A 27507-nucleotide genomic window follows, 5' to 3' on the forward strand; every position below is an offset into this window, starting at 1 on the left:
TGGAAGATCTACCAGAGTGCAAATGACAACAAACTGCACAAATGCAAATATTAATAAATAATAATAAATGATGAGAACATGAGATAGAGTCCCTGAAAGTGATAGGTTGTGGAAACATTTCAACAATGGGGCAAGTGAAGCTAAGTGTAGTTATCTCCTTTTAGTCAAGGCCTGATGGTTGATGGGGGTGGCGTTACATCATAATTTATCATAAAATTGCAAGATGGTTCAAAACTATGTTACCTAAAGGGAAATTACAGGTTGCAGGTCATAGTAATAGCAGTTGAAAAGAAGTAAAATCTAGAAATGTTGTGAGTTACCCACAAAGCATCACAGTGTATCTTGAGTGAAACCAGGATTTCCAGCATCTGCAGAATCACTTGTCCATGGGAAACCATCAGTATTGTAAATGGTTCCAGTAGCTTATTAATGGTCCTGGAATTGAAGGACCCAACCTGTAATTCTAGAAGTCCTTACTCCACCTTAAGACATGCAGTGTTGCTTTAAGTTAGCTCTCCACATTAATAGAAAAAGGCCATTCAGCCCTTTCAGCCTGCTCCAACATTCAACGTGATTGTGTTGATCCTCTAGCTCCATGGCAGAATCTACTCACACCACAACTCTCACCAAACCCCTTGATGACTTTTGATAATATGGAGCCACCAGTCCATATATTTTACAATGGAGACAGGTGGGGTTTCAGTTCTTTAAATTACTTATGCTTGTAATTAGTTTAATTATTTAAAATTACTTTAATTGATTTTTTTTTAAAAATCCATTTTTGATTATTTAATTTTCCATAGTTTTGTTTCCTATTGCTGTGTTTGCTCACCAATAAAAACTGTTGAGACCCAAAGCCAGGAGATGGAATAAAGCCAGAACACAAAATAAACTCTTATTCAGCAAAACCTGGCAGCTGGAAAATTTCAAAACTCAAAACTGAACAGTACATCTCAAAGCATGATTATCCAAGAACATTCAAGATGTTGATAGAGAACAACGACCGATCAGTGAAAGGAAGCCTGGGATTGGTTGTCTGCTGACCAATAAGTGTTCATTGCTCCAGCTCACTGTAACACTGCTTTGTCAGAGAAACAAGGTATTGGTTTTGCCATCTGAGATTAGATCTGGTTCACACACCTCACCATGTGACGTTGTGAGAATCTTTTGACTTCAGGACCTGTTTGATTGGCATGAAGTTTTGCAAGTTCATCTTTAACATCTGAACCAGGTATGCCCAGCACAGTGAGGCCCAGAAATAACAAAGGAACAGATTCAGCTGCAGATGCTGCAAAACTGAATTAAAAACAGAAGATCCAGGCAAGTCAGGCAGCAAAAAGAAAAATTTTTCACGTCAAAGATCCCTCATTAAAATATGGTTCTGCAGAATCCTGGCATCTTCTATTCTTATTTAAATATATATTTTCCTCTGGATCTGTCCTCTGACCTGCCACAATTGGATTGAATTCTGTTATTTTTTTATTGGAATAGGCTCTCCAGCCCTTCGAGCCATGCCACCAGAAAATCCAGATTTAACCCTCGCCTAATCATGGGACAACTTACAAATGACTGATTAACCTACCAACCGGTACTGTGAGAGGAAACCAGAGCACCCTGAGGAGATCCACACAGTCACGGAGAGAATGTACAAACTCCTTACAGACAGTGTCGGGATAAAATGAGAAGTTTTTTGAGAACTTACTGAGTGAACTTTCCCAGCTGTTACTAAACACTTCTTCAATCATCATTTCATTTATGGTTATTTATTGCTTTTACAAAATAGGACAGTATCCATTGTATGTATTTTAGTCACAGTTAAAGACCAAACAAAATTTATTTCAGCATATGCTGTCTGACATCTCCTGAATTTAAAGAGGAATTGCAGGCAGTCAGTGAGGGATGAGTCCATTGCTAGGTTTAAGGTGAGGATCAGAACACTCAAACTGCCTGGAGGTGGACTGCTTCCCACCAGGTTAGGCAGGTTGAGGATTTTGGTAAGTTAGCAATCTGTATTCTGTACATTTTTGATGGGGATGGGGAAGTAAGGGATCTTCACGTGGGCCAATGCCCGATAGTATCATCAGGGAATTACCAAAGCAGATAATCAAGTGATTGGCTAGATTGGATATCTAACATTGCTCTTGATGGCTGGTAAATCTCTGCACTGGGAAATAATAATGTACCAATAATTCACAGTTGACTTCTGATAATATACTTTGGAGATTCTCCTTAGCCACACACACTGGATTGAGTTACTATGATCTCCACTCAGTATTTGTGGGTAGAATGCTGGCTTCTTTTACCAGCTTGATTTTGTTTTAAGGAATTAAATCATCCTTGTCTAGACAAGAGGACTTCATTCCCAGAAGTTATTCCTGACTGTTTCTTGCTGTTGGGTGAGGATCTGGAATCTTTGTGGTCGCAGGATGAGTGCAGCATTTGGTACCAGCCCATACTCCATCAGCGTCTTGCTCTGGTCACTGTAGACTTTCTGGGGGAAGGTACTGATGATGTCGTAATCAGACTGCTGCTCTCCCCTACAAAATATCAATCGCCAGGTAGAATCTTCAAATTCTAGCACACTGAATAGAAACTTATCAGCATTCAAACTCATTGAGCACGCAAATGCACCAGGGAGGTGCAAGGAAGATTCAACAGAATGACTTTGGGATGGAACTTTTCAATTCTCAGGAGAGGCTGGACCTGACTGAGGTAGACAAAATAATGAAGAACACAGTCAGCCTACATAACAGGAATCTTTATCTCATGTCAGAGGTGCTGAATGTTAGAAGGCAAGGGGGTGAAAGGTGGAAGGAAGATCTGGGAAGCATCTTTGAGAGGATGGTTATAGTCTGGAATACACAATCTGACAGGTAATGGAGGCACCACATTTAGGATGGTTATGGATAAATACTTGAATAACCAGGGCACAGAAGGCTGTGGACTAAAAGTTGTTGCATGGGATTAGAGTAGATGGTTGGTTTTAACAAGATGGGCTGAATGGCCTTTTCTGTGCTCTATGTCTCTACAGCTATAAAAATAGTAAAGTCACTCTACCCATCCAATTGATTTTAGGTTTAAAAGTCTCAAGCACCTGCACTCCATCCGCCAAAAGTAAGAACTTCCCCAGCAGCCAAACATTTTAATTCCAACTCAACATGTCAGTTCATAGCCTCCTCTTGTGCCACAATAAAGCTACCCTCAAGGTGGAGGAGCAACACCTTACATTCCGTTGTGGTAGCCACCAACACGCCAGCATGAATATCAATTTCTCCTTTGGGTAAAAAAAAAATCCCTGCCCTTCCCCTCTTCTATTCCCACTCTGACCTCTTACTTCCTCTCAACTGTTACCTTCCCCTGGGTCCCCTCCTCCTACACTGTTCCCCTAATGTCCACTCTCCTCTCCTATCACTTCCTTCCTCTCCAGCCCTTTACCTTTCCTACCCACTGGACCTCACCTATCACCTTCTAACTATCCTCCTTCCCCTCCCCCCAGCTTTTTATTCTAGCATCTTCCCCCTTCCTTTCCAGTCCCAAAGGGTCTCGGCCTGAAACATTGAATGTTTATTCATTTCCATAGATACTGTCTGAATTGCTGAGTTCCTCCAGTATTTTTTTGTGTTTATTGCTTTAAAAGTCTCTCGATTGTCAGGAAAGTGAGAGATGGACTGATGAAGGGAAAGGAGACTTATGGAGATGAATGGGACATGGTGCATGGATCTGTGGTTTCATTGTTTTAGTGGAGCTCAGTTGGATGCACTCTCAGGATCCTGTGGTCATGTTTCATGTAAGTACCAACAACATAAGAAAAGTTCTGCTGAGAAACTTTGGTCAGTCAGGGTCAAAATTGGTTGCACGGATTATCATTTCCTACAGATGGAAAGGCAGTAAATGTAACCCCATGGTTTCAAAGAGAAGGGAGTGAGAGATCAGGCAAGTACAGACCAGTTAGCTTTACATTGTTAGGGGAAAATACTAGGAGGTGTTACAAAATAATGAGAAATGGGACACTTAGAAAATATCAGCAGGATTAGACAATGGCAAAATGGATTCCTAAAACAGAGATAAATTGCCAAGCTACTGGAGGTTTGTTTGAAGAAGCAGCTGGTAAAATGAACCAGTAGATGTGTACTTGGATTTTCAGAGAACTTTTGACAAAGTCTAACAGAAAAGGATGATGTGCAAAATTATTGGGAGTAATGACAAAAGACAATAGACAATAGGTGCAGAAGTAGACCATTCGGCCCTTCGAGCCTGCACCGCCATTTTGAGATCATGGCTGATCATCTACCATCAATACCTAGTTCCTGCCTTGTCCCCATATCCCTTGATTCCCCTATCCATAAGATACCTATCTAGCTCCTTCTTGAAAGCATCCAGAGAATTGGCCTCCACTACCTTCCGAGGCAGTGATTCCAGACCCCCACAATTCTCTGGGAGAAGAAGTTTTTCCTTAACTCTGTCCTAAATGACCTACCCCTTATTCTCAAACCATGCCCTCTGGTACTGGATTCTCCCAGCATCTGGAACATATTTCCTGCCTCTATCTTGTCCAATCCCTTAATAATCTTATATGTTTCAATCAGATCCCCTCTCAATCTCCTTAATTCCAGCGTGTACAAGCCCAGTCCCTCTAACCTCTCTGCGCAAGACAGTCCAGACATCCCAGGAATTAACCTTGTGAACCTAATGTATTAGCGATAGATTGTATATTGATTGACTGACACAAAATAAGTTTTTTTTTTCTGAGTGTAGGCATGAGCTATTGGTGAGATAAGAGCATGGGCCCCAGCAACTTATAGTACGTATCATCAGTCTGGATGGGGGAATTGAATGTAACATTTTGAAATCTGTGGATTCAGTATGGATTGTCAAAGAGATGTAGGGAGGCTCCAGGGTGAGTTTGATTGAGAAAGTAGGCTTGAACTTGCTAGATGCTGCAAAAGGTAACCACCTGTGTATTATCCACCTCAGTGGGATAAGAAGAAGGGTACACATGAGCTGGTGTTTGACTGGGAACTGGTGAACTACGAAGAGATTTGGGTGTTCTTATATAATGGTCACTAAAGGCAACCATGTGGATGAGAAAGGAAGCAGTGACTCCAAGGTTACACATTGCCGAACCATTACCTGCTCTGGTCTAGGTGAGCACGAAGGTCTCCAATTGTCTCAGAGAAAAACATTTTAATGATATACGTCTTCTCTCCATTCTCTGACCTGATCCTGAGAGTGGAGACATTCCTCGACGCTGGAAGGGTTCCTTCCCTGAACTCCAGCCTGTGATGACCAGAAAATTGCTCTGTGATTCTGACAGGATTAGGAAATAACACAAGGCTTTACCTAAAATGATAGGTGCATGGAATGTTCTGCCAGGGAGGTGTTAGAGGCAGATACCTTAGGGGCATTTAAGAAGCTCTTAGATAGGCATGTGGATGGTAGAAAAATGGAGGGATATGTAGGAGTGAAGGGTTAGATTGCTCTTCAGAATAGGTTAAAAAGTCAGCACAACATTGTGGGCTGAAGGGCCTGTACCGTGCTTTTGTGTGTGTGTGTGTGTGTGTGTGTGTGTGTGTGAGAAATGGATATTGGCCAAGGTGCAGGAATAGTTCTGATGGAATTAAGAAAAACAGTTTCCAGTGAAACATTTTTACTGGGCAGCTGAGAAAGAGAACGTAATGGCAAGGGCACTGGGAGCTACAATAATATTTTGTTTCAGGGGTAAGATCAATGTGAGTCCATCTACTTGAATATCTTTTGGACCTATATAAATATAACTGATTACATTTGTAACCAGATACAATGTAAATGTATCCGCTTAAGCCTCACTATCTTAGTTAAATACATAGTATATTAACAAGCTGAGAAATTTAATTTCAGTTTATGTGCAAATAACACTCAAGACATGGTTTGAAACGTTTGTGTCCATTTCCTTTTGACAGTTTGCCCTCCAAGTAATTTTACAAAGCACCTCCTGTCTTAGTTCTGATACGGAGGTAATTTACCTGCTGCATTTTATGCAGTAAAAGGCAACATTGGCATGGGTAGATCATGTTAATTAGTTAATAAAAATTTGATCAAAATCTTTTAATATACAGTACCTTGCAAAAGTCTTAGACACATATACGTATATAGTTAGGGTGCCTAGGATGCACAATACTGTTTCCATCAACTGCAACTACTAAATGTTTACCAATAGTAACAAAAACTCACAGATACAGTATTGCTGTTTCACGGACAAATAAAGAGAGGATGAAGATGGTGATCTTTCCATCATGTGCTTCAGATCAAATTAAAATTAACCCTCACCGAGAATGATACAAAATACAGCTCTTAGGTGCCTTAGCCTTGTATACGTACCTAAGACTTTTGCACAGTAATGTACAAACTCCAAAATTAACAGTTGATTCAACAAGGAGAACACCACCATGTCCCAACTGTAATTTTAAAGTTTCCACAGGACAAGACTGTCATTTGTTAAAAATTATCCTCTGTGCACAACACTTGATTGTAAGCATCGTCTGATCCGACAGCTGCAGTCACAAGGGCTCCAGTGCATGGTGCCCACGCCTCTGTCAATAGGTGTGCCTGTGACCACCCTTGCCACTCTGCTCCACACTAGAGGATCTCTCTCTGATTACCCGTACACCAGACACCAGCTACAACCTCCCATCTCTGTTTCTGGCACCTCCCTTCCCACCCCACCCCAGTGGAGATCTAATTCCTATGGGTTAGCACATGAACACCATTGCTGCTACTGGCCTGGGAAGAAGCAGTGTCAATGAAGCCCACAGGGCCTGTTTAAACACTTCCAAAAGGGGGTCAATGAGTAAGGATGCCGTTTTCTTTCGGGTGACTTCCAATTTGGCATTTGCACTACACCCCGAGCATGTTTAACACACCATCCTAGTTAATTAGGCCATGGGTTAATTTGGGGCAACTCTTCGAGAACAAAAACTGATCGAGAAAGTAGCCGGTATTCCCTTTGTTTATTTGGGGACACTATGCTGCATAATTGGGACAGGAGAATGTTGCCAAACATTTCTAATTAGCGTAGTCACACACACTTGTGTGGCCATTAGATGCTACACTGTGCTTAAGAGTAAACAGTTTTTAAATAGCATCAGTTTGTGTTCAAGAAGCAGTGATTTTTGTCACTGATAATCGGCAAGGAATAAGCAGTAAGATGATTCTGAGCAGTTTTGCTCACTGTGGTTTCCAGCGTTCAGGCTTGTAAACGCCAGAGTAAAAATGAAATGATTTCACTTCTTCAAGTTAGGAACCACAAAGAATTTGAAGGCATCAACAACAATAATCTTGAATGTTGCAGTGAAGGTAAAGACTTGGAGGATGAATTTATCGAAAGCATTGTGTGAAGGCAGTCCATTATGTGCACTAGGTGTCTATGATGATTTTGTTTATTGTGTTCTCTTGATAAATTCCTTTATTGATTACTATTAGGAACTAATACACAGTTTCATAGTACTGTGGTATTGCTGTTGGTGTTTTAGTTTGTTGCACTGCATTTAAATACATAATTTTTACTCAGTTTGCCTTTTTATACGTTTTAGATTATTTCCATGAAATTTTAGCTAATTAGAGCAGCTGTTTATTTGGGCCAAAATGTACTGGTCCTGATATGTCCCAATTAACCAGAATCCACTGTACATGCCAACTTATACTTGCTGTGTGGCAATGTTGGTCAGTCCATAAGTTCCAAATCTTTGCTGTTGTGACTCCCTGATACAGCTTACTCTTTGCCACCTCATGTGAAATAGACTAGCCTTTCCCTGACCCTTTATTAATGAGCCCTGTACCTTTCCTTCAGCACCTGGAGACAGGGAGTTTCAATTAGCATCACGCACTCATCTGCTGCTTTGGGAGGAACCTTCAAGGAAAACAAAAAGGAAAAAAATAAATAATTTAGATAAGAACTGTTTTGCTTGAGTCTTGTCAATGACTGGAGAGATATTCTGTAAACCTTGGTGAGATGTGAGGGCTGTTGGGAATAACATATTGTCCACAGCAGGGGTTCCCCTTTTATGCCACGGACCCCTATCACTAACTGAGGGCTCTGTGGATTCCAGGTTGGGAACCCCTGGACTACAGGTTGTTTCACTTCCCTGCATGAGGGTCAGCTTGACAGTGCAGTGCCTGTTAAGACAATGTCATTCACATTTGGCTAAAATAAAACTAAATGCTAGAGGAAATGAGTGGGTCAGATCACATCTGTGGAGGCAGCAGGATAGTCACCATTCTGGAGCAAAACCCTGCATAGTCAATGACTCTCAGCCAGAGACATGCCCTCTTCTCATTGTTACCATCAAGAAGGAGGTACCTACTCAATAATTTAGGAACAGCTTCTTCCTGTCTTCCATTTACTTTTTGAATGGACAATGAACCCATGAACTTCACCACTTCTCAAAATTTCTGTTTTTGCTTAATTTGACTATTTTGTTTATATACTGCAATTCACAGGGTTTTTTCTATATTATCATGTATTGCATTGTACTGCTGCAGCAAAGTTAACAAATTTCACGATGTACGTCAGTGGTATTAAACCTGATTCTGACATTGAACAGTGATTATCAATCTGTTTCCACGGATACTGTTTGAGTTCCTCCAGCAGACTGCACTTTTCTCTTGATTCCAGCATCTGTAATCTCCAAGCCATTCACACTATGCAGACAGTATGGCACACAAACTCTGGGACATACTGAAATGATTTTCAGCAGTAAATTATCAAAACCTGATAGTTTCAGATTACTGTAAGACACTAAATTGCTTCCAGATCCCATCTATGTTTAACCTGGTTACACACAGGGTGACCAAGTGTCTGATGATGCCTAATACATGTCTGGATATCAGACTTGAACTTCCCTCCCCTTGAAGCAGATTTTCACAACATATACTTGGTGACTCTCAGTGTAAATTAGAGGGGAGCTGGTTTGCCCAGACCGTTGCTGTGGCATTTAAAACCTCTTATAGGTAACTATAACATTTTAATATATTCTTCAGATCTCCCTCCCCCCATCCATCCTTCACTGTAGTTCACCATAGAATCCCCGACATTTGAACAACATTTTAACACCTCACTGGGCCACAGCAGCCCACCTACAGTGTATCCACTCCCAACCCATGCTGCTCAATATCCTGATCTTCAACCCAACCCATAGTCCATGTTCTACAACATGCACAATTTCCAGACTATCCAAGTTCTTAGAGTCATAGCAAAGTACATCACTGAAACAGCCCATCTAGTCCATGCTGAATAATTTAAACTGACTACTCCCATCCATCTCCACCAGGACTGTAGCCCTCCATACATGTAATGCTAAAGTTGTACAAGGCATTGGTAAGGCCAAATTTGGAATATTGTGTGCAGTTCTGGTCACTGAATTATAGGAAAGATATCAATAAATTAGAGAGAGTGCAGAGACGATTTACTAGGATGTTACCTGGGTTTCAGCAATTAAGTTACAGAGAAAGGCTGAACAAGTTAGGTCTCTATTCATTGGAGCGTAGAAGGTTGAGGGGGGATTTGATCGAGGTATTTAAAATTTTGAGAGGGATAGATAGAGTTGACGTGAACAGGCTGTTTCCATTGAGAGTAGGGGAGATTCAAACTAGAGGACATGATTTGAGAGTTAGGGGGCAGAAGTTTAAGGGAAACACGAGGGGGTATTTCTTTACTCAAAGAGTGATAGCTGTGTGGAATGAGCTTCCTGTAGAAGTAGTAGAGGCCAGTTCAGTTGTGTTATTTAAGGTAAAATTGGATAGGTATATGGACAGGAAAGGAGTGGAGGGTTATGGGCTGAGTGCGGGTAGGTGGGACTAGGTGAGATTAAGGGTTCGGCACGGACTAGGAGGGCCAAGATGGCCTGTTTCCATGCTGTGATTGTTATATGGTTATATGGTTATACCCCTACCATCCATGTACCTATCCAAACTTCTCTTAACTGTTGAAATCAAGCTCACATGCACCAGCTCATTCATCTGCAAACTTGCTGATCTAGATAACCACATTATCATTCAGATCATTGATATTTATGCCAAACAACAACAGACCTTGCACTGATCCCTGCAACACTCCACTAGTCACAGGCCTCCACTCAGAGAGGCACATCCACTACCACTCTCTGGCTTCCCCACGAAGCCAGTGTCTAATCCAATTTACTACCTCAGCTCAAATGCCAAACGACTGAACCTTCTTGACTGACCTCCCATGCGGGACCTTGTCAATTGCTTTGCTAAAGTCCATGTAAACATCCACTGCCTTGACTTCATCAGCTTTCCTGGTAGCTTCTCGAAAAGATTGGTTAGATGTAGCTGTCCATGCACTAAGCCACACTGACCATCACTAATCAGTCCACATCTATCCAAATTCTCGTATATCAAGTCCCTCAGAATAACTTGCAGAAACTTTCCTATTGCTGACATCAGGCTCACTGACCTACAACTTCCAGCTTTATTTTTAGACCTCCAAGCAGACCACAACCTTGTCATAGGGCTTGGAGGCTTGCATGCTTCAATGATCTGGAGAGCTATGTTGGCTAGAGTCAGGATTTTATGCTTTGTCTCTTGGTAGAGTCACCCATGCCAAACAGGTCAAAGGGCAGAGACCAGACTAAGGGTGGTCCACCAGTCCTCCAGGTTTGGGGGTTCAGTTCAGGGCTAACAACCCTGACTGGTAAAGCAAAATAGTTATGGAAACAGCAATGAGTGTGCATTCTACATCTGAGTGTGATAGTATTCCCGAGCCTCCACCATGAATTGCGTGACTGATGGTAGTGAAAACCGAGAGGAAGCTACTGAGATAATGAAGGAAGCCCTGAACACCACCAGAGATGGAGGACCTTCATTGCTGCCCTTGATAATGAGAAGCATTGATTGTGTAGATAGTCAGAGGCTTTTCCCTAGGGCTGAAATGGCTAGCATGAGAGGGCATAGTTTTAAGGTGCTTGGAAGTAGGTACAGAGGAGAGGTACAGGGGTAAGTTTTTTACGTAGAGAATGGTGAATGTGTGGAATGGGCTGCTGGTGAAGGCGGAAATGATAGGGTCTTTTAAGAGACTCCTGGACAGGTATATGGAGCTTGGAAAAATAGAGGACTATGGGCAACCCTAGGTAGTTCTAAGGTAGGGACATGTTTGGCACAGCTTTGTGGGTTGAAGAACCTGTATTGTGCTGTATGTTTTCTATGTTTCGATGTTTAAAGGCCAGCGACGTAGTGGGCAGTAAGCAATTTTCAGAGCCTTTCTTAAAAAGCAGAACATCATTAGCTTTCCTCTAATTTTCTAGCACTCCACCTGTCACTAAGGATGATTTAAATATCTGCACAGGAGGAAAGTGGCTCTGCTCTTCCAGAAAGAGTGAATGAACCAGCCCACATAAAGGCAAAGTGTACGAGCCACAGGTTATTGCAAAAGTGGACAAGACAATAGAACATTGCAGAGGGCTGCAAGCACAAAACATACATTGGACTGTATGAATCACTGGTTTTCATGTACCTTTGGAAGTACAAGTACTTCTAGTCCTGTGTTGAATTTAAAAAAAACCCTTTTAATTGATTCCTATACCATACTTTGTTCCGAGTCTTTTTCCCTTTGTGCAACATCCACACAGGGCAGTATCTTTGATATTGTTCCAGATCCCTCCACAGTGAATCCCCTTGGGAAGCCACCAGCTTCCAACTTGGGATTTCTCTTTGGCAAATTTAAGCCAATTCCATTTCCAATTCAAATTACATTCAGTACCTGATCATAAACACCAGGTGGCAGTAACCACCAGTAATCATGACAACAAGAAGCTGAGCGTTCAGAAAAACTGGACCATCTACTGCATTTTTGTGCTTGTTGCTCAGATTTCCAGCATCTACAGATTTTCTCTTGCTTGTGATGATCTATAGTACACCCTTCGCAGAACTGCAGCAACTCATGAGCACAGAACATGGACTGAAATAAAACTGAAAGATAAAACGGAGTGAATTACAGTCGAGAATCTACATGTTTGGGGCTTTATATTTCGAATGTCAGGCTCCCGGGAATTAGTTACAAGTTGGAATCTGATCAATTTCTATGGTTCTATGGTGAAGGGGATGACAGGTGGGTGATATTTCTGCATAAATCTTATGTCCTGGACTCCAGTATTTGATTGGGAGGAATGGAGGATTTAAATATAGAATAAAGTATAAAAGCATGAAATCTCACACCAATAACGGGAACCATGGGTGATATTGTTGGCGCTACGGTAGTGTAGTGGTTAGTGCGTCGCTGTGACGGCTCAGGGTGTCAGAGATCAGAACTCAACCCCAGGGTCCTCCGTGAGCACGTGGGTTTCCTCTGGGTGCTCCAGTTTCCTTCCACATTCCAAACATACACCATTTGGTAGGTTAATAGGTCGTTGTAAATTGACCTGTGACTCGGCTCGGCAGCTTGCTGGGCTGGCAGGGCCTGCAATAATATACTGTAAATGGTTCGATATAAGTACACCGAAGACCAATCAAAGGAGAATACGTTTATATATTTCACACCTGCAGGATGTTTCAGCAGGCTTCATAGTGAAAAAGTTACTTTTGACATGTAGTCACGGTGGAAGGCAGCAGTCAGACACGGTAGATATGTCAGTCTCGGGTTTAATTTCTCAAATGAAAATTCATGCCCTCATTAGTAAGGGACTTTCTCAGTACCACACTGTGAGTGCCTGCCTGGATTTAGTTCTCAAGTGTGGAGCGGTGTTATAAAGCTACGAACATATGAATTGGGGATGAAGTAAGGTACGTTTATTTTCAAAGTATGCATGCAGTACACAACCTTTTCACAGATTGCCACGAAAGAAAGGAACACCATGGAACTCATTCAAAGAAAATATCAAACACCCAACACTCACAAAAATAAGAACAAATCACACAAACAGCAAAAAAACAAGCAAATAACATCCAGAATATTAAACATCAGATCACAGATTCCCTGGAACAGACTAGGAATATCCAGTTCACTTCACTTCAATTTAGCACTGTCCAAGCCAATCGCACCAAGTAGTAATATAAAAGGAATAACCAGAAACATATATAGCATGAACTGGTCAGTCCTCTAAACGAGTCTAGTCCACACCTTCTTCCGGCAGCAGCGAGGGAGAGGGAGACTGATCAAACACAGGCCGATGAAACATAGAAAACCTACAACACAATACAGGCCCTTCGGCCCACAAAGCTGTGCCAAACATGTCCCTACCTTAGAATTTATCTAAGAGTGTAATGATGAGAGTGTAATGTTAAAATGAGATTGGAAAGTACTGGAAACACTCAGCAGATCATCAATGGGATGGTAAACTGAATTAACATCTCAGGTTGAAAACCCTTCGCCAGAACTGGAAAGGAGAGAAGAACTTTCACTCAGTTGTTGTCTGATAAAGGATTGGCTTGAAATACTATCTCTGTTCCTCCTCCCACATTTGCAACTTAACCTGCTGAATACTTGCATCATGTTCTGTTTTTATTATATAGGATGATCTGATCTAACTCCAGCAATATCAGATGCTGAAGGAAATCAGAAACATTCAGAACAGAAAGGGGAAATGTTGCCCATTGGCAAGTTGTTTTGGTTTACCAGTTGTCACGGACACCATGAAGCCAACTAACTATTTGGCATTTGATGACACCTGTATAAAGAGGAATATACGAGGGGTGATTGATAAGTTTGTGGCCTAAGGTAGACGGAGTCAATTTCAGAAAACCTAGCACATTTATTTTTCAACATAGCCCCCTCCTACATGTACACACTTAGTCCAGCGGTCGTGGAGGATACGGATCCATTCTTTATAGAAGTGGTCCACAGCAGGGGTGATTGATAGGTTCGTGGCCTAAGGTAGAAGATTAACTATACAGCTCCCGTTACATGCATGTGCAGTTCAACTCTGAGTGAAAATGCAGAAAGTTGAAGTTAATAACTCATTTCCATCTACCTTAGGCCACGAACATATCAATCACCCCTGCTGTGGACCACTTCTGGAGGTCCAAGATGCTGACTTCTACAAAGAAGGGATCCGTATGCCCAACAACCGCTGGACTAAGTGTGTAAATGTAGAAGGGGGCTATGTTGAAAAATAAATGTGCTAGGTTTTCTAAAATTGACTCCTTCTACCTTAGGCCACGAACTTATCAATCACCCCTCGTAATCAACTGCTCCCTATGTACAGTAGCCATTTCCTTTATGAATATCACAAACTTATTTTTAGTGTTCTTGTCTAAGACTTACCATTGTTAACTGATTATACATCCTCCTTTTTAATCAGGGGTGAGCTTATGACAAGCTATGATCTAAGATCTGTAACCCTTCCGACAGCCAAGGTATTATTCTTCCATCACAGAACAATGGAAGGTAATTGCAGATTGTTTTGTGATTGGTATAAGTATAACAGTTAGAATCTTTATGCTAGGGGGAAAAGTCAAATACTGATGAACATAGCATTAAGGAGTAGGGAGGGGGGAGGAGTTTATAGGAGATCCATGAGGCAAGTTCTTCTGGGTCAATGCTTTTGCTGGTGCAAAAGGTTGGGGGAGGGGGCTTCAATGTTCCTATCATTCATTCTATGGAGTTTCTTGTTTCGTGGATGTCTGTGAAGAGTAAGAATTTCAGGATGTATACTGTCTACATTCTCTGATATTTGTGGATGTGAAGAGTAAGAATTTCAGGTTGTATACTGTATACATTCTCTGATAGTCGTGGATGTGAAGAGTAAGAATTTCAGGTTGTATACTGTATACATTCTCTGATATTTGAGGATGTCTGTGAAGAGTAACTATTTCAGGTTGTATCCTGTCTACACTCCATGATATTAAATGAACCTTTGACAGTAAAACAATCTTTGCCTGGAATACACTGCCAGTGGAGGCAATCGAAACAGATACAATAGCTACATTTAAGACTCATTTAAACGGGCATGTTTGGATTGTAGCCAAGGTCAGTATAAACACCTGTGGACCAACAAACCTTTCCTTGTCTGTGCAGATACAATAAATATGGTTGAGACTCTTTTAGATAGACATGGGAAGAGGCAGGAAAAAGAGGGTTAGGTGGGATTAGTTTGGACTGCAGTCACAGTCAGTATAAACATTATGGGCTGAACAGCCTGTTCCTACACTGGCTATGATGGTCTTTCTTTGATTCCATTGTGTTTCTTGGGTTTGCTGAGTAAGCCACAAGAAAGTGAATCTCAGGGGTGTATATGGTGACATATATGTACCTTGAATATGAACTTACATTGAATTTTGATTTGATAGATGTACAATTATTTCAAAAAAAAAACAAATGGGGAACTAGTCTCTGCACTCCTGAGAAGTATGCATTGTGTGAGAGAGACAGGAACAGGTTGCGTCTGTCACTAAAACCAAAACTGCATCTAAAACCACCAACAAAATCCCTGGGAAGCAGATAAGCCTGCCAATTACCACATTATTTGTAGGAGCGAGGTGTGTGCAAGTAAAGTTCAAAGCAACTTTAATATCAAAGGACATATATATCACTAATACAACCCCGAGATTCATTTTCCTGTGGGCATACTGAGCAAATCTATAGAATAATAACTATAACATGATCAATGAAAGATCAACTAGAGTGCAAAATATAATAAACTGTGCAAATGCAAATATAAATAAATAGCAATAAATACCGAGAACAAGAGGTAATGAGATAAAGAGTCCTTAGGATGAGAGAATTGGTTGTGGGAACATCTCAATGGATGGGCAAGTGAGTATAGTTATTCCTTTTGTTCAATAGCCTGATGATTGAGGGGTAGTAACTGTTGTTGAATCTTGTACCTTCTACCTGAAGGCTGCAGCAAGAAAAGAGCATATTCTGGTTGATGGAAGCTGCTTTCCTTCGACAGTTTTTCATGTAGTTATATTCAGTGGTTGGGAGGGCTTTACCCATGATGCACCGGGCCAAATACAGTACCCAATACCAGGCCGTGATGCAGCCAGTCAAAACACTCTCCACTACGTATCCATATAGTAGAGAGTATTATTATTAGAAAGCCCTTAACTCCGAATGGAGTCATTGGGACGCCGTCATTACAGTGATTTTTTTAAGCAGGCTTTCTTGTTTTCATGTTGCTAACTTGACGCTCAACCCAGCACAGATGGAAAGCGTGCAAGGGAGCCGGCTGGATTCGAACTCGGGAGCCTTCACTCCGAAGTCCAACGCTGATGCCACTATGCTACCAGCAGGCATACATATCTATATAACCTACATTAAAATGACTATGCGTCAAAAGAAAGAAATAATTGGCCACGAAGAACTTCAGAACATCCGGAGCCTGTGACAGGGGCAGTGTAACACAAAACTGTTGTAGACATACTGCAAGTGCGAGCTAAGACAGTGTGACTCTTTGCAGAATATTCAAACGAGAAGGCATCACAGACTGTAACTATTTGCAACTCACTGTATGGGCTCACAATCTCCAGAAAGAGAACATAGTTCACAGATCAGGCCCAGGAATACTGGTCTGAGCCCCGTAAACTCAAGGTCACCGTGGATTATGGAATCCTCCCCTTCGTTGCTACTGAGGGCTGGAATCAACTAAAGAAATATTGGCCATGGTTTACCAAACTGTACTACACTTATCATTTATCACCTGGCAGCTTATAGTCTGCCTGTCTCCCAAACTTCTTGGTCTGGCTTCTGTCCCCCTCCTTTCCAGTCCACGTGAAGGGGCTTGGTCTGGAATGTGGACTGTTCATTCAACGATGCTGCCTAACTTGCTGAGTTCCTCCACCGTTCTGTGTCTGCTTTACGATACTGCTCCAATGTCTGCCACCGTATTTTACACAAGCTTCCACACAGCAGCAAAAATGGATTGTCCCCGTCACCCAGTTACCTGCAGCAGAGCTCTGATCTCTTCCTGGATGTCAAACACCCTCCCGGCCCGGACAACGGTTTTGGGTAGTCTGTTCAGAAACCGCTCTACAGATTGCTTCTGGCCTACAAAACAAGATAGACACATTCTTTTAATCTGCTTCATAAGAGTCCCACTTCCCATCACACCTCCCTTTGGGAATTGTTGCAGCCGATGCTGTGTTTCAAACCAGATGTTTATGAATATTAGGGTCTGTGGATCACAAGACCGTGACACGGCACGTTCAGTCCTCTATTCATCTGGAACACAAGACCCTCACACTGCAGGTTCAGTCCTCTATCCATCTGGAACATAAGACCCACAAACTGCACGTTCAGTCCTCTATCCATCCTGAACAAAAAACCCTCAAACTGCACATTCAGTCCTCTATCCATCTGGAACACAACACCCTCAAACTGCACATTCAGTCCTCTATCCATCTGGAACACAACACCCTCACACTGCACGTTCAGTCCTCTATCCATCTGGAACACAAGACCCTCACACTGCACATTCAGTCCTCTATCCGTCTGGAACACAAGACCTTCACACCGCACGTTCAGACTTCTATCCATCTGTAAAAGAAGACCCTCACACTGCACGTTCAGTCCTCTATACATCTCGAACACAAGACCCTCACACTGCACGTTCAGTCCTCTATCCGACTGGAACACAAGACCCTTACACTGCACGTTCAGTCCTCTATCCGTCTGCAACACAAGACCCTCACACAGCACGTTCAGTTCTCTATACATCCCGAACACAAGACCCTCACACTGCACGGTCAGTCCTCTATCCGTCTGGAATACAAGACCCTCACACTGCACGTTCAGTCCTCTATCTGTCTGGAACACAGGACCATCACACTGCACGTTAAGTCCTCTATCCATCTGGAACACAAGACCCTCACACTGCACATTCAGTCCTCTATCCGTCTGGAACACAAGACCCTCACACTGCACGTTCAGTCCTCTATCCGTGTGGAACACAAGACCCTCACACCGGACGTTCAGACCTCTATCCATCTGAAAAACAAGACCCTCACACTGCACGTTCAGTCCTCTATCCATCTCGAACACAAGACCCTCACACTGCACATTCAGTCCTATATCCGACTGGAACACAAGACCCTAATACTGCACGTTCAGTCCTCTATCCATCCCGAACACAAGACCCTCACACTGCATGGTCAGTCCACTATCCATCCAGAACACAAGACCCTCACACTGCACGTTCAGTCCTTTATCCATCCTGAACACAAAACCCTCACACTGCACGTTCAGTCCTCTATCCATCTGGAACACAAGACCCTCACACTGCACGTTCAGTCCTCTATCCATCCCGAACACAAGACCCTCACACTGCATGGTCAGTCCTCTATCTATCCGGAACACAAGACCCTCACACTGCACGTTCCTTCCTCTATACATCTGTAAAACAAGACCCTCACACTGCACGTTCAGTCCTTTATCCATCCTGAACACAAAACCCTCACACTGCACGTTCAGTCCTCTATCCATCTGGAACACAAGACCCTCACACTGCACGTTCAGTCCTCTATCCATCCGGAACACAAGATCCTCACAATGCACGTTCAGTCCTCTATCCATCCGGAACACAAGACCCTCACACTGCACGTTCAGTCCTCTATCCATCTGGAACACAAGACCCTCATACTGCACGGTGAGTCCTCTATCCATCCCGAAAATAAGACCCTCACACTGCACGGTCAGTCCCCTATCCGTCTGGAACACAAGACCCTCACACTGCACATTCAGTCCTCTATCCATCTTGAAATCTAGACCCTCACACTGCACGTTCAGTCCTCTATCCGTCTGGAACACAAGACCTTCACACTGCACGTTCAGTCCTCTATCCGTCTGGAACACAAGACCCTCTCACTGCACTTTCAGTCCTCTATCCATCTGGAGCAGAAGACCCTCACACTGCACATTCAGTCCTCTATCTGTCTGGAACACAAGACCCTCACACTGCACATTCAGTCCTCTATCCATCCCGAACACAAGACCCTCACAGTGCACGTTAAGTCCTCTATCCATCCGGAACACAAGACCCTCACACTGCACATTCAGTCCTCTATCCATCTCGAACACAAGACCCTCTCACTGCACATCAGCCCTCTGAGCACCCTGAACACAAGACCCCTCACACTGCAACACACACAAAATGCTGGAGGAACTCAGCAGGCCAGGCACCATCTATGGAAAAGGTTACAGTTGACATTTTGGGCTGAGACCCTTCATCGGGAGAGGAAAAAAGTTGAGGGGGTCAGAGTAAGAAGGTGGGGGGAGTGGAAGAAGAATCACAGGGCTGTAGGTTACCAAGCCTCACAGCCATAAAGGATGGTGGTGACACAGACCGCTTGGTATATGGTGACCTTTGTGGAGGGATGTAGGCTCCTGTTCTGCAAGACCCTACATCAAAGTCTCCCAAAGTCAGCTGATGCCTGTTTAATGCCGGTGTGACAGTGGACGTGAGATTAGATGGCAACTTCTGACTTCTGGACGCTCCATGCAAGCACCAAACTCTGTAGAGAGTGGGTCCTGGAGCTGCAGTATGCAGGCAACTGTGCTCTAGTGTCCCATACTCCGGAGGATCTTCAGACTGTCCTTGCTGTTGTGGTGTGAGCAAGGATACAGCAGGAAGGGGCTGACTGAATACCACCAAGGCAGAAGTGGTTTGCCAGCGTTGGTGATGAAAAGCTGTCAGTAGTGCCATCTTTCAAATATCCGGGGAGCATTCTCTCTGAGGATAGCGGCATTGACAACGACATCCAGAGCCGCATTAAACAGACACCAACTTACACACACACATTCAACTGAACACAACTCCACTCCCTTTGCAACTTTTGCTCATTTCTTTCCCAATTCCTGCTAAAACATTGTTTATATTTACATAATTTATTATTATATTGTAATTTGCCCTTTACTGTACCTATTGTCTTGTTTATTAATTATTGTACTGTCCTGCACTGTTTTGTGCACTTTATGTAGTTCCATGTAGGTCTGAAGTCTAATGTAGTTTTGTGTTGTTTCACGTAGTCTAGTGCAGTTTTGTGTTGTTTCAGGTAACACCATGGTCCCGAAGGAACGTTGTTTCGTTTTTACTGTGTACTGCACCAGCAGTTATGGTTGAAATGACGATAAAAGTGACTTGACTTGATAGGTGAAATGGTGGGGCGGGGAGTTGATTGGTGAAAGAGAGACAGGGCTGAAGAAGGGGCAATCCAATAGGAGAGGACAGAAGGACATGGAAGAAAGGAAAGGGGGAGGAGCACCAGAGGGAGGCGATGGTAAGAGATTGAAGGGGGAGGGCATTACTGGAGGTTTGAGAAATCAATGTTCATGCCATCAGGTTGGAGGCTACCCAGGTGGAATATAAGGTGAGGTGTTGCTCCTCCAGCCCGAGTGTGGCCTCATCGTGACAATGCAGGAGGCCATGGATTGATATGTCAGAATGGGAAGTGGAATTAAAATGGGTGGCCACTGGGAAATCCCACTTTTTCTGACAGATGGAGAGTAAGTGCTCGTTGGAACAGTCTCCCAATTTGTGTTGGGTCTCACCGATATACAGGAGGCCACACTGGGAGCACCGGATACAGTATATGACCCCAACAGGCTCACAAGTGAAGTGGTGCCTCACCTGGAAGAACAGTTTGGGGCCCTGAATGGTAGTGAGGGAGGAGGTGTAGGGGCAGGTGTAGCAATTGTTGAACTTGCAAGGTTAAGTGCCAGGAGGACGAAGGGACAAGGGAGTTGCATAGGGAGCGTTCCTGGCAGGGGACGACTTGCTTAGTGGTGGGATCCTGCTGAAGGTGGTGGACGTTATGGAGAATTATGCGTTGAACATGTAGGGTGGTAGGTGAGGACAAGAGGAACCCAATCCCCCGTGGGGTGAGGGCAGACGTGCACAAAATGGAAGAGATGCAGTTGAGGGCAGCATTGATGGTGGAGGAAGGGAAGCCACTCTCTTTGAAGGAGGACTTCTCCTTAGTCCTTGAATGAAACACCTCATCCTGAGAGCAGGAATAGAAACAGAGGAATTGAGAGAAGGAACTATCCTGTTTTCAGGCAAGGGTTAAATGTGGAGGGGGTTGGGTTGTTGGGCAGTGCAGCTTGAAGGGCTGGAAGGGGCTGTCCCATGATTATCTCTAAATAAAATACAATTGAATACTTCCCTTTAACCTTCAGCATCTGAACCAAAATCCTAATCACTACCTACGTGTAGCAACATCACTTCATTTTTTGTTCAAGTTATGTTTTTTGTATAATTTTGTTTAGTTTGTGTTTTTCTAGTGAATGCTGCTATTTGATGTTATGAGCCTGTGAGGCAGCTGCATGTTTTTCCATTGTATCTGCGCACACATGAATCTTCACTTACGGCAGTGAACTGGACTAAAAATTCAAATACAGTCCAGCTGCTTCTGATAGAAGTGTCTAAGACATGTGAATGCACCATTCCAAGCCACAAACCATCCATGATTTTCTTCCTAATCCAGCAAGTACCCCAGCAGACTCAGCGTCTTCCGTTCCAAGTCTAGGACCTCTAATAGTCCCACCCTGGCATCCTATGAAAGATTTCCAATCCAATTAATTGAGTCCAATTTTAATTCACCTACACCCTCATTATACCATGTCTCCAAAGCTCTGGCTGGCTATAGCCATTATTAGATCATTTTCTTCAGGGAAAACTAGATTGAAAGTGACAGGAATTAATCCCATAATTAAACATTATTGTAACTAATTTAGAGTGAAATATAGTGATAGCGGAGGTGACAGCTATGTATGAATGAGAGTGGAGTTATGCACAAGATTGGACTATGTATTGCAGAGGCAGGTAGAATTATTATTATGCCAAGAGAACAGATTACAAGCATACAGGTTGTGAGTACAGGATATGTATAATTAATTTATTTTATTTATAGAGATACAGTGTGGAATACACCCTTACAGCTCTTCAAGCCACACTGCCCAGCAACCCCCAACAACCCCTGATTTAATCCTAACCCAACTATGGGACAATTTACAGTTCAATTAATCAAAATCAGGTTTAATATCACCAGCATATGTTGTAAAATATGTTAACTCTGCGGCAGCAGTACAACAAAATACATAATAGAGAAAAAATGACCTGTAGTGAGGTAGTGTTCACGGGTTCGATGTCCATTCAGAAACCAGATGGCAGAGGGGAAGGAGTTGTTCCTGAATCACTGAGTGTGTGCCTTCAGGCTTCTGTACCTCCTTCCTGATGGTAGCAATGAGCAGAGGGTAAGTCCTGGGTGATGGGGGTCTTTAATGATGGATGCCTCCTTTTTGATGCATTGCTCCTTGAAGATGTCCTGGATACTACAGAGTCTGGTGCCCACGATGGAGCTGCTAATTTTACAACTTTCTGCAGCTTATTTCAATTCTGTGCTAAAGTCACCCACCGCCCCTCCCCCCCCATATCAGACGACAATGCAGCCAGTTAGAATGCTCTCCACGGTATATATGTAGAAATCTGCATGTGTTTTAGGTGACATACCAAATATCCTTGAACCCCTAAAGAAATATAACAGCTGTTCATGGCTTCTTTGTAGCTGCATCGATATATTGGGCCCAGGTTAGTTACTCAGAAATACTGACACCCAGGAACTTGATACGAGGACTGATGAGTGTTCCCTTGTCTTACCCTTTCTGAAGTCCACAATCAGTTCTTTGATTTTACTGATGTTCAGTGCAAGGCTTTTGCTGTGGCACCACTTAACGAGCTGGTATACCTTGCTCCTGTATGCCCTCTCATCACCATCTGAGATCCTGCCAACAATGGGTGTATCATCAGCAATTATATAGATGGCAGATGAGCCTTGCCCAACCACACAGTCATGGTTTAGAGAGAGTAGAGCAGTGGGCTAAGCACACATCCCTGAGGTGCACCAGTGTTGATCGTCAGCAAGGTGTAGATGTTATTTCCAATCCACACTGACTGTGGTCTTCCAGTTAGGAAGTCGAGGATCCAGTTGCAGAAAGAGGTACAGAGGCCCAGTTTTTGTAGCTTTTCAATCAGAACTGTAGGAATGATGGTGTTAAATGCTGAGCTGTAGTCAAGTAAAAGTATCCTGACATAAGCATTTGTATTGTTCAGGTGATCCAAGACTGCACGGAGATCACCATAGACCTATCGTGGCATTAGGTAAATTGTAGTAGGTCTGGTCCTTGCTGAGGAAGGAGTTGATCCTAGCCATAACCAACCACTCAAAGCACTTCATTGCCGAAGGTGCGAGTGCTACTGGACTATAGTCATTAAGGCAGCTCAACTTGCTCTTCATGGGCACTGATATAATTGTTGCACTTTTATTTATCACTAATTTTTATTGCAACACCAACAAATTACATTCAATACAACCAGTTGCTGATTACTTTTAGACTGTTTAACCCAGCCACCCCCCAACCCTCATCCCCATCCCTGTCTCCAACCCTCCCCCACTCTCCACCCCTTTCTCTCCCCTCCCACCTTTCTCCCCTCCACCAACCAACTGAATAGTAGTGCATACACAGACAGAGCATTCCTATTTTAACAGAAAATCTTTTAAGCTAGCTATCAAATTTGTCCACATTAAGTTTGGTCGTGCACCATTTACTCTTGCTGATGATAATTCCAGGTAAGAAATGTCCAAAAAGCTCCAAAGCCAGTGAGTACTTGAAATATCATGGGGAGGTTTCCAACACTGGACTATCATCTCCTTAGCTGCAGTCAAGCCTGCCAGCCAGATTTTGCGTGTTTTTTCCATAAGGGGAAGGTGGGAGTCATCATTTAGAAGATGTACAGCGGGGTCCATTAGTAATTGTACCCCCGTTAGTTCTGTAAGAGTACTGATAACCTTCCCCCACAAACCAAAAACTCCTGGACGTTCCCAGACAACATGTATAAAAGAGCCAATGGTTCCGTGGGGGCAAAATGAGCAATATGGGTCAGGAACCAGTCCCATTTGATGTCTAATTCTCGGTGTTAGATATGCTCTATGACAAAAATTCAAGTGTATATACTGATGATTTGGGTTTTTTGAAGCACTGGCAGCATTATCCCAAATTGCATCCCAGTCTAAGTCTTGTTCCTTTAAAACATAGGGGAGAGTTTGTTGAACATTTGCCATATAAACTAGTGTGTCGTTCGCATAGTGATATCGAATGTGATGTTGTACCTATTGTAAAAGGGGAGATCTGAGGAGAGTTTCTAATTAAATGTGCAAGCAGTTCAATAGGTATAGTAAAAATTAAAGGAGACAGAGGGTCCCCATGTCATGTGCCCCATCTTATGTCAAATAACTCTGAGAGACCTCCTCCCACACATATCAGGGCTGAAGGATTAGCATACAGTGTTTGAATCATATTGATAAATATATCGCCGAACTTAAATTTTTTTAGAACTCTCCAAAGATATGGCCATTCAAGGCGATTGAATGCTTTTTCAGCATCTAGAAATAGCTGGTAGTCACTTAACTTCAGTAATTGTGAAGTAACTGAGGGAAAAAAATTCAACCTCGAATGTAGTTGGGGTATATAGGCTAATGAATGCAACTTTTTTTTACCCTGGATGGAAGTACAGCAAAAAGCTGGACTTACTTCATTGTCAGAGCCAGTCCTTCCAATTGTTGTACTTTTGAAGCAGGTGGAACTTCTGACTGTAGCAATGAAAGATTGAAAATGTCTTTGAACACCCCAGCCAGTTAGTTGGCACAGGTTTTCAGAGCCTTATCAGGTACACCATCGGGGCCTGTCGAGTTACGAGGACTCTCCCTATTGAAAGGCAGTCTAACGTTGGTCTGAGGTGGGATGATGGCTGAAAGCTCCCATGGCAGATAAAATTGATGACACTTGATTGTGAGGTGTCCTGGGTCTGTTGAAAAGGACTGGGACAGCACTACTACAGTTGTACAACATGAGGAGTTGATCATGCAGCATATGCCAACTCCTCTGTCTTTGAAAGACGCAGCAGACCTATCTTGGTGGTGTAATGTCAACCCATCCATCTGAATCTCTGCATTTGGTCACTGGGAGTAAACTGGAGGATCTGGAGAAGGTCCACACATTCCACGGGGAGAATGTACAATCTCCATACAGTGGTTGCCGGGAACTCTGACGACTGAGCTGTAAAGCATTTGTTCGTTTTTTTGTGTAGGGAGGCGGATTTGGGGGTCAATGTGTCTGTTCTGTTTTGTTTTATTTTGTATGGGAGGAGTGGTTTGGGGTTGACATGCCTGTTCCATTTTGTTTGTTTTTTTGAGCGGGAGGAGTGATTTGGCGATCGATGTGCCTGTTCTATTTTGTTATTTTTGTCCAGGGAGGGGGATTTGGCAATCAATATGCCTGTTCCATTTTTTTTGTGCAGGGAGGGGAGGGGGGATTTAGGGGTCGATGTGCCTGTTTTATTTTGTGTGGGAGGAGTGATTTGGGGTCGATGTACCTGTTCCATTTTGGGGTTTTTTGTGCGGGGGGGGGGGATTCAGGGGTCGATGTGCCTGTTCCATTTTGTTATTTTTGTGCAGAGGAGGATTTCAGGGTCAATGTATCTGTTCAGTTTTTTTGGTGCAGGGAGGAGGATTTGGGGTTGATGACCGTGCTGCCTTTCTTTTCTTTTTTGATTTTATGGCTACCCGGAGAAGAAGAATTTCAGATTGTATACTTCAATAATAAATGAATTTTGAACAGGCAAGGTAATGGTGTGACTCCGTCACCATCACACCTGTTCTCAGAATGAGATACTCTATTTCTGAATGTCTGAGATGTCCTTCTTCAAAGAAAGGTGTCTTTCTGTCCCCACTCCCCTAATCTCCACTTTCTGTGGAGATTGCTTTCTCTGTGTCCCCCTTCTCCATTTGTCCCTCCCTACTGATCTCACTCCTGGTAAACTTTGTGCTACACCTGCCCCTTCACCTCCTCCCTCACCAGACCTTCCAGACGAGGCAACATTTCTTCTGCTAGTCTGCGGTGGTTATCTGTATCCTGTACTCCAGGTGTGGCCTCTTCTATGTTGGTGAGACCCGACGTACATTGAGGGATCACTTTGTCGAGCATCTTTGCTCCGTCTGTCACAGCAGGCAGAATTTTCTAGTGGCCACCCATTTTAATTCTGCTTCCCATTCCAATTCTGACACATCGGTCCATGGCCCCTTCTACTGCCACAATGAGTCCACACTTAGGTTGGGGGAGCAACACCTCATTTTCCATCTGGGTAGCCTTCAACCCTACACCATGAACATTGACTTCCCTAACTTCTGATAATTTCCCCCACCTCCCCTTTCTCTCTTTTTCCATTCCCCATTCCAGCTCCCCCTCTCACCCCTTCTCTTCTCCTCTGCCTATCACCTCCTTTGGTGCCGCTCCTCCTTCCTTTTCTCCCATGATCCACTCTCCTCTCCTATCAGATCCCTTTCTCTCCAGCCCTTTACCTTTTCCACCTATCACCTTACATTTTATCAATTCTTCCCTCCTCTCCCACCTACCCACCCACCTTCCCCCTCACCTGGCTTCACCTATCACCTGCCAGCTTGTCCTTCGTTGCCTCCTCCCTCCTTTTTGTTCTGGCTTCTTCCCCCATACCTTTCTAGGCTTGATGAAGGACCTCAGCCTGAAATGATGACTGTTTCAGATTGACAGGTTCCCAATACACCGCCAAGATCGGACTGCTGAGTCTTTTAAGGTCAAAGGTCAGGGTGTTTGCTTCATGATCAGTTCCTTGTGCTGTTCAAACATGGCAGTGCTGTTCCAGTCCTGCTCACCAGACCTAGAATACCTGCAATAAAGTGCCATCCATTTTAACTGCTGTGGGAGACTTCAGAGATCACTTTGGTAGTGGTGTACATTCCAACTCAGGCCAATGTCAAACAGGCTCTAGATGATCAGAGCAATGTGATCAACAGGCATGAAACAGCACACCCCATTGCCCTCTCCATTATGGTGGGGGATTTTAACCAGGCCAGCTTGAAGACATTTCTAAATAATTATTGCTTGAACAGGTATACCACAGCTGTAACTGACTTTATTAAAACCTGTGTGGGTGAGTATGTGCCTATGAGAACATATATATATATATATATATATATATATATATATATACTCAAATCAAAAGCCGTGGATGAGCTAGGAGGTTTGTAAGCTACTGACAGCTAGCTCTGTGGCATTTGCGTCTGGTGACCCGGGTCTGTACAAGAAAACCAGGTATGAACTGCGGAGAGCTACGTCAAGAGCATGAAACAATTCTGAGTGAGGTTGGAGGCGACATCGGATGCACGTCAACTCTGGCAGGGTTTGCAGGCCATTACTTCCTACAAAGCAAAGCCCAACATCATGAATGGCAGCGATGCTTCACTCCCAGGTGAGCTCAGCACCTTTTTTGCTTGCTTTGAAAGGGAGAATAAAACTACATCTAGGAGCATCACTGTAGCACCAGTGACCCTGCCATCTGTCTTTCAAGAGCATGATCCTTCGCAAGATGGTAGGCTCTGTTATGCCTGCAGCTCCCTCCTTTGTGAGAATCGCAAGATCACTATTGAATTGGGTCAGGAGACCCAGGAAATGAGAGAGAGATGTGCGGAATGTCTCGTTCCCCCGGTGATATA

General features: G+C 43.3%; 1 protein-coding gene across 11 annotated transcripts in view; it reads right to left on the reverse strand.

Annotated features, from left to right (window-relative positions):
* ubxn11 (UBX domain protein 11) overlaps positions 1-27507 on the reverse strand; it is a 187688-nt gene that overhangs the window by 97002 nt on the left and 63179 nt on the right. For 3 of the 11 annotated variants that reach the window (XM_059954701.1, XM_059954700.1, XM_059954699.1), the window contains exons 10-12: positions 16872-16975; positions 7815-7885; positions 5131-5277 (exon numbers count right to left, since the gene is read on the reverse strand). In XM_059954701.1, coding sequence (XP_059810684.1) covers positions 5131-5277; positions 7815-7885; positions 16872-16975 — 322 coding nt within the window. Of the gene's footprint in view, positions 1-803; positions 2538-5130; positions 5278-7814; positions 7886-16871; positions 16976-27507 lie in introns of those variants that run through there. The other 8 variants (XR_009508715.1, XR_009508716.1, XM_059954703.1 and 5 more) reach the window with 6 other exon arrangements.

The sequence above is a fragment of the Hypanus sabinus genome, chromosome 30 (assembly GCF_030144855.1).
Source record: "Hypanus sabinus isolate sHypSab1 chromosome 30, sHypSab1.hap1, whole genome shotgun sequence".
In the NCBI taxonomy this organism is placed as follows: Eukaryota; Metazoa; Chordata; class Chondrichthyes; order Myliobatiformes; family Dasyatidae; genus Hypanus; species Hypanus sabinus.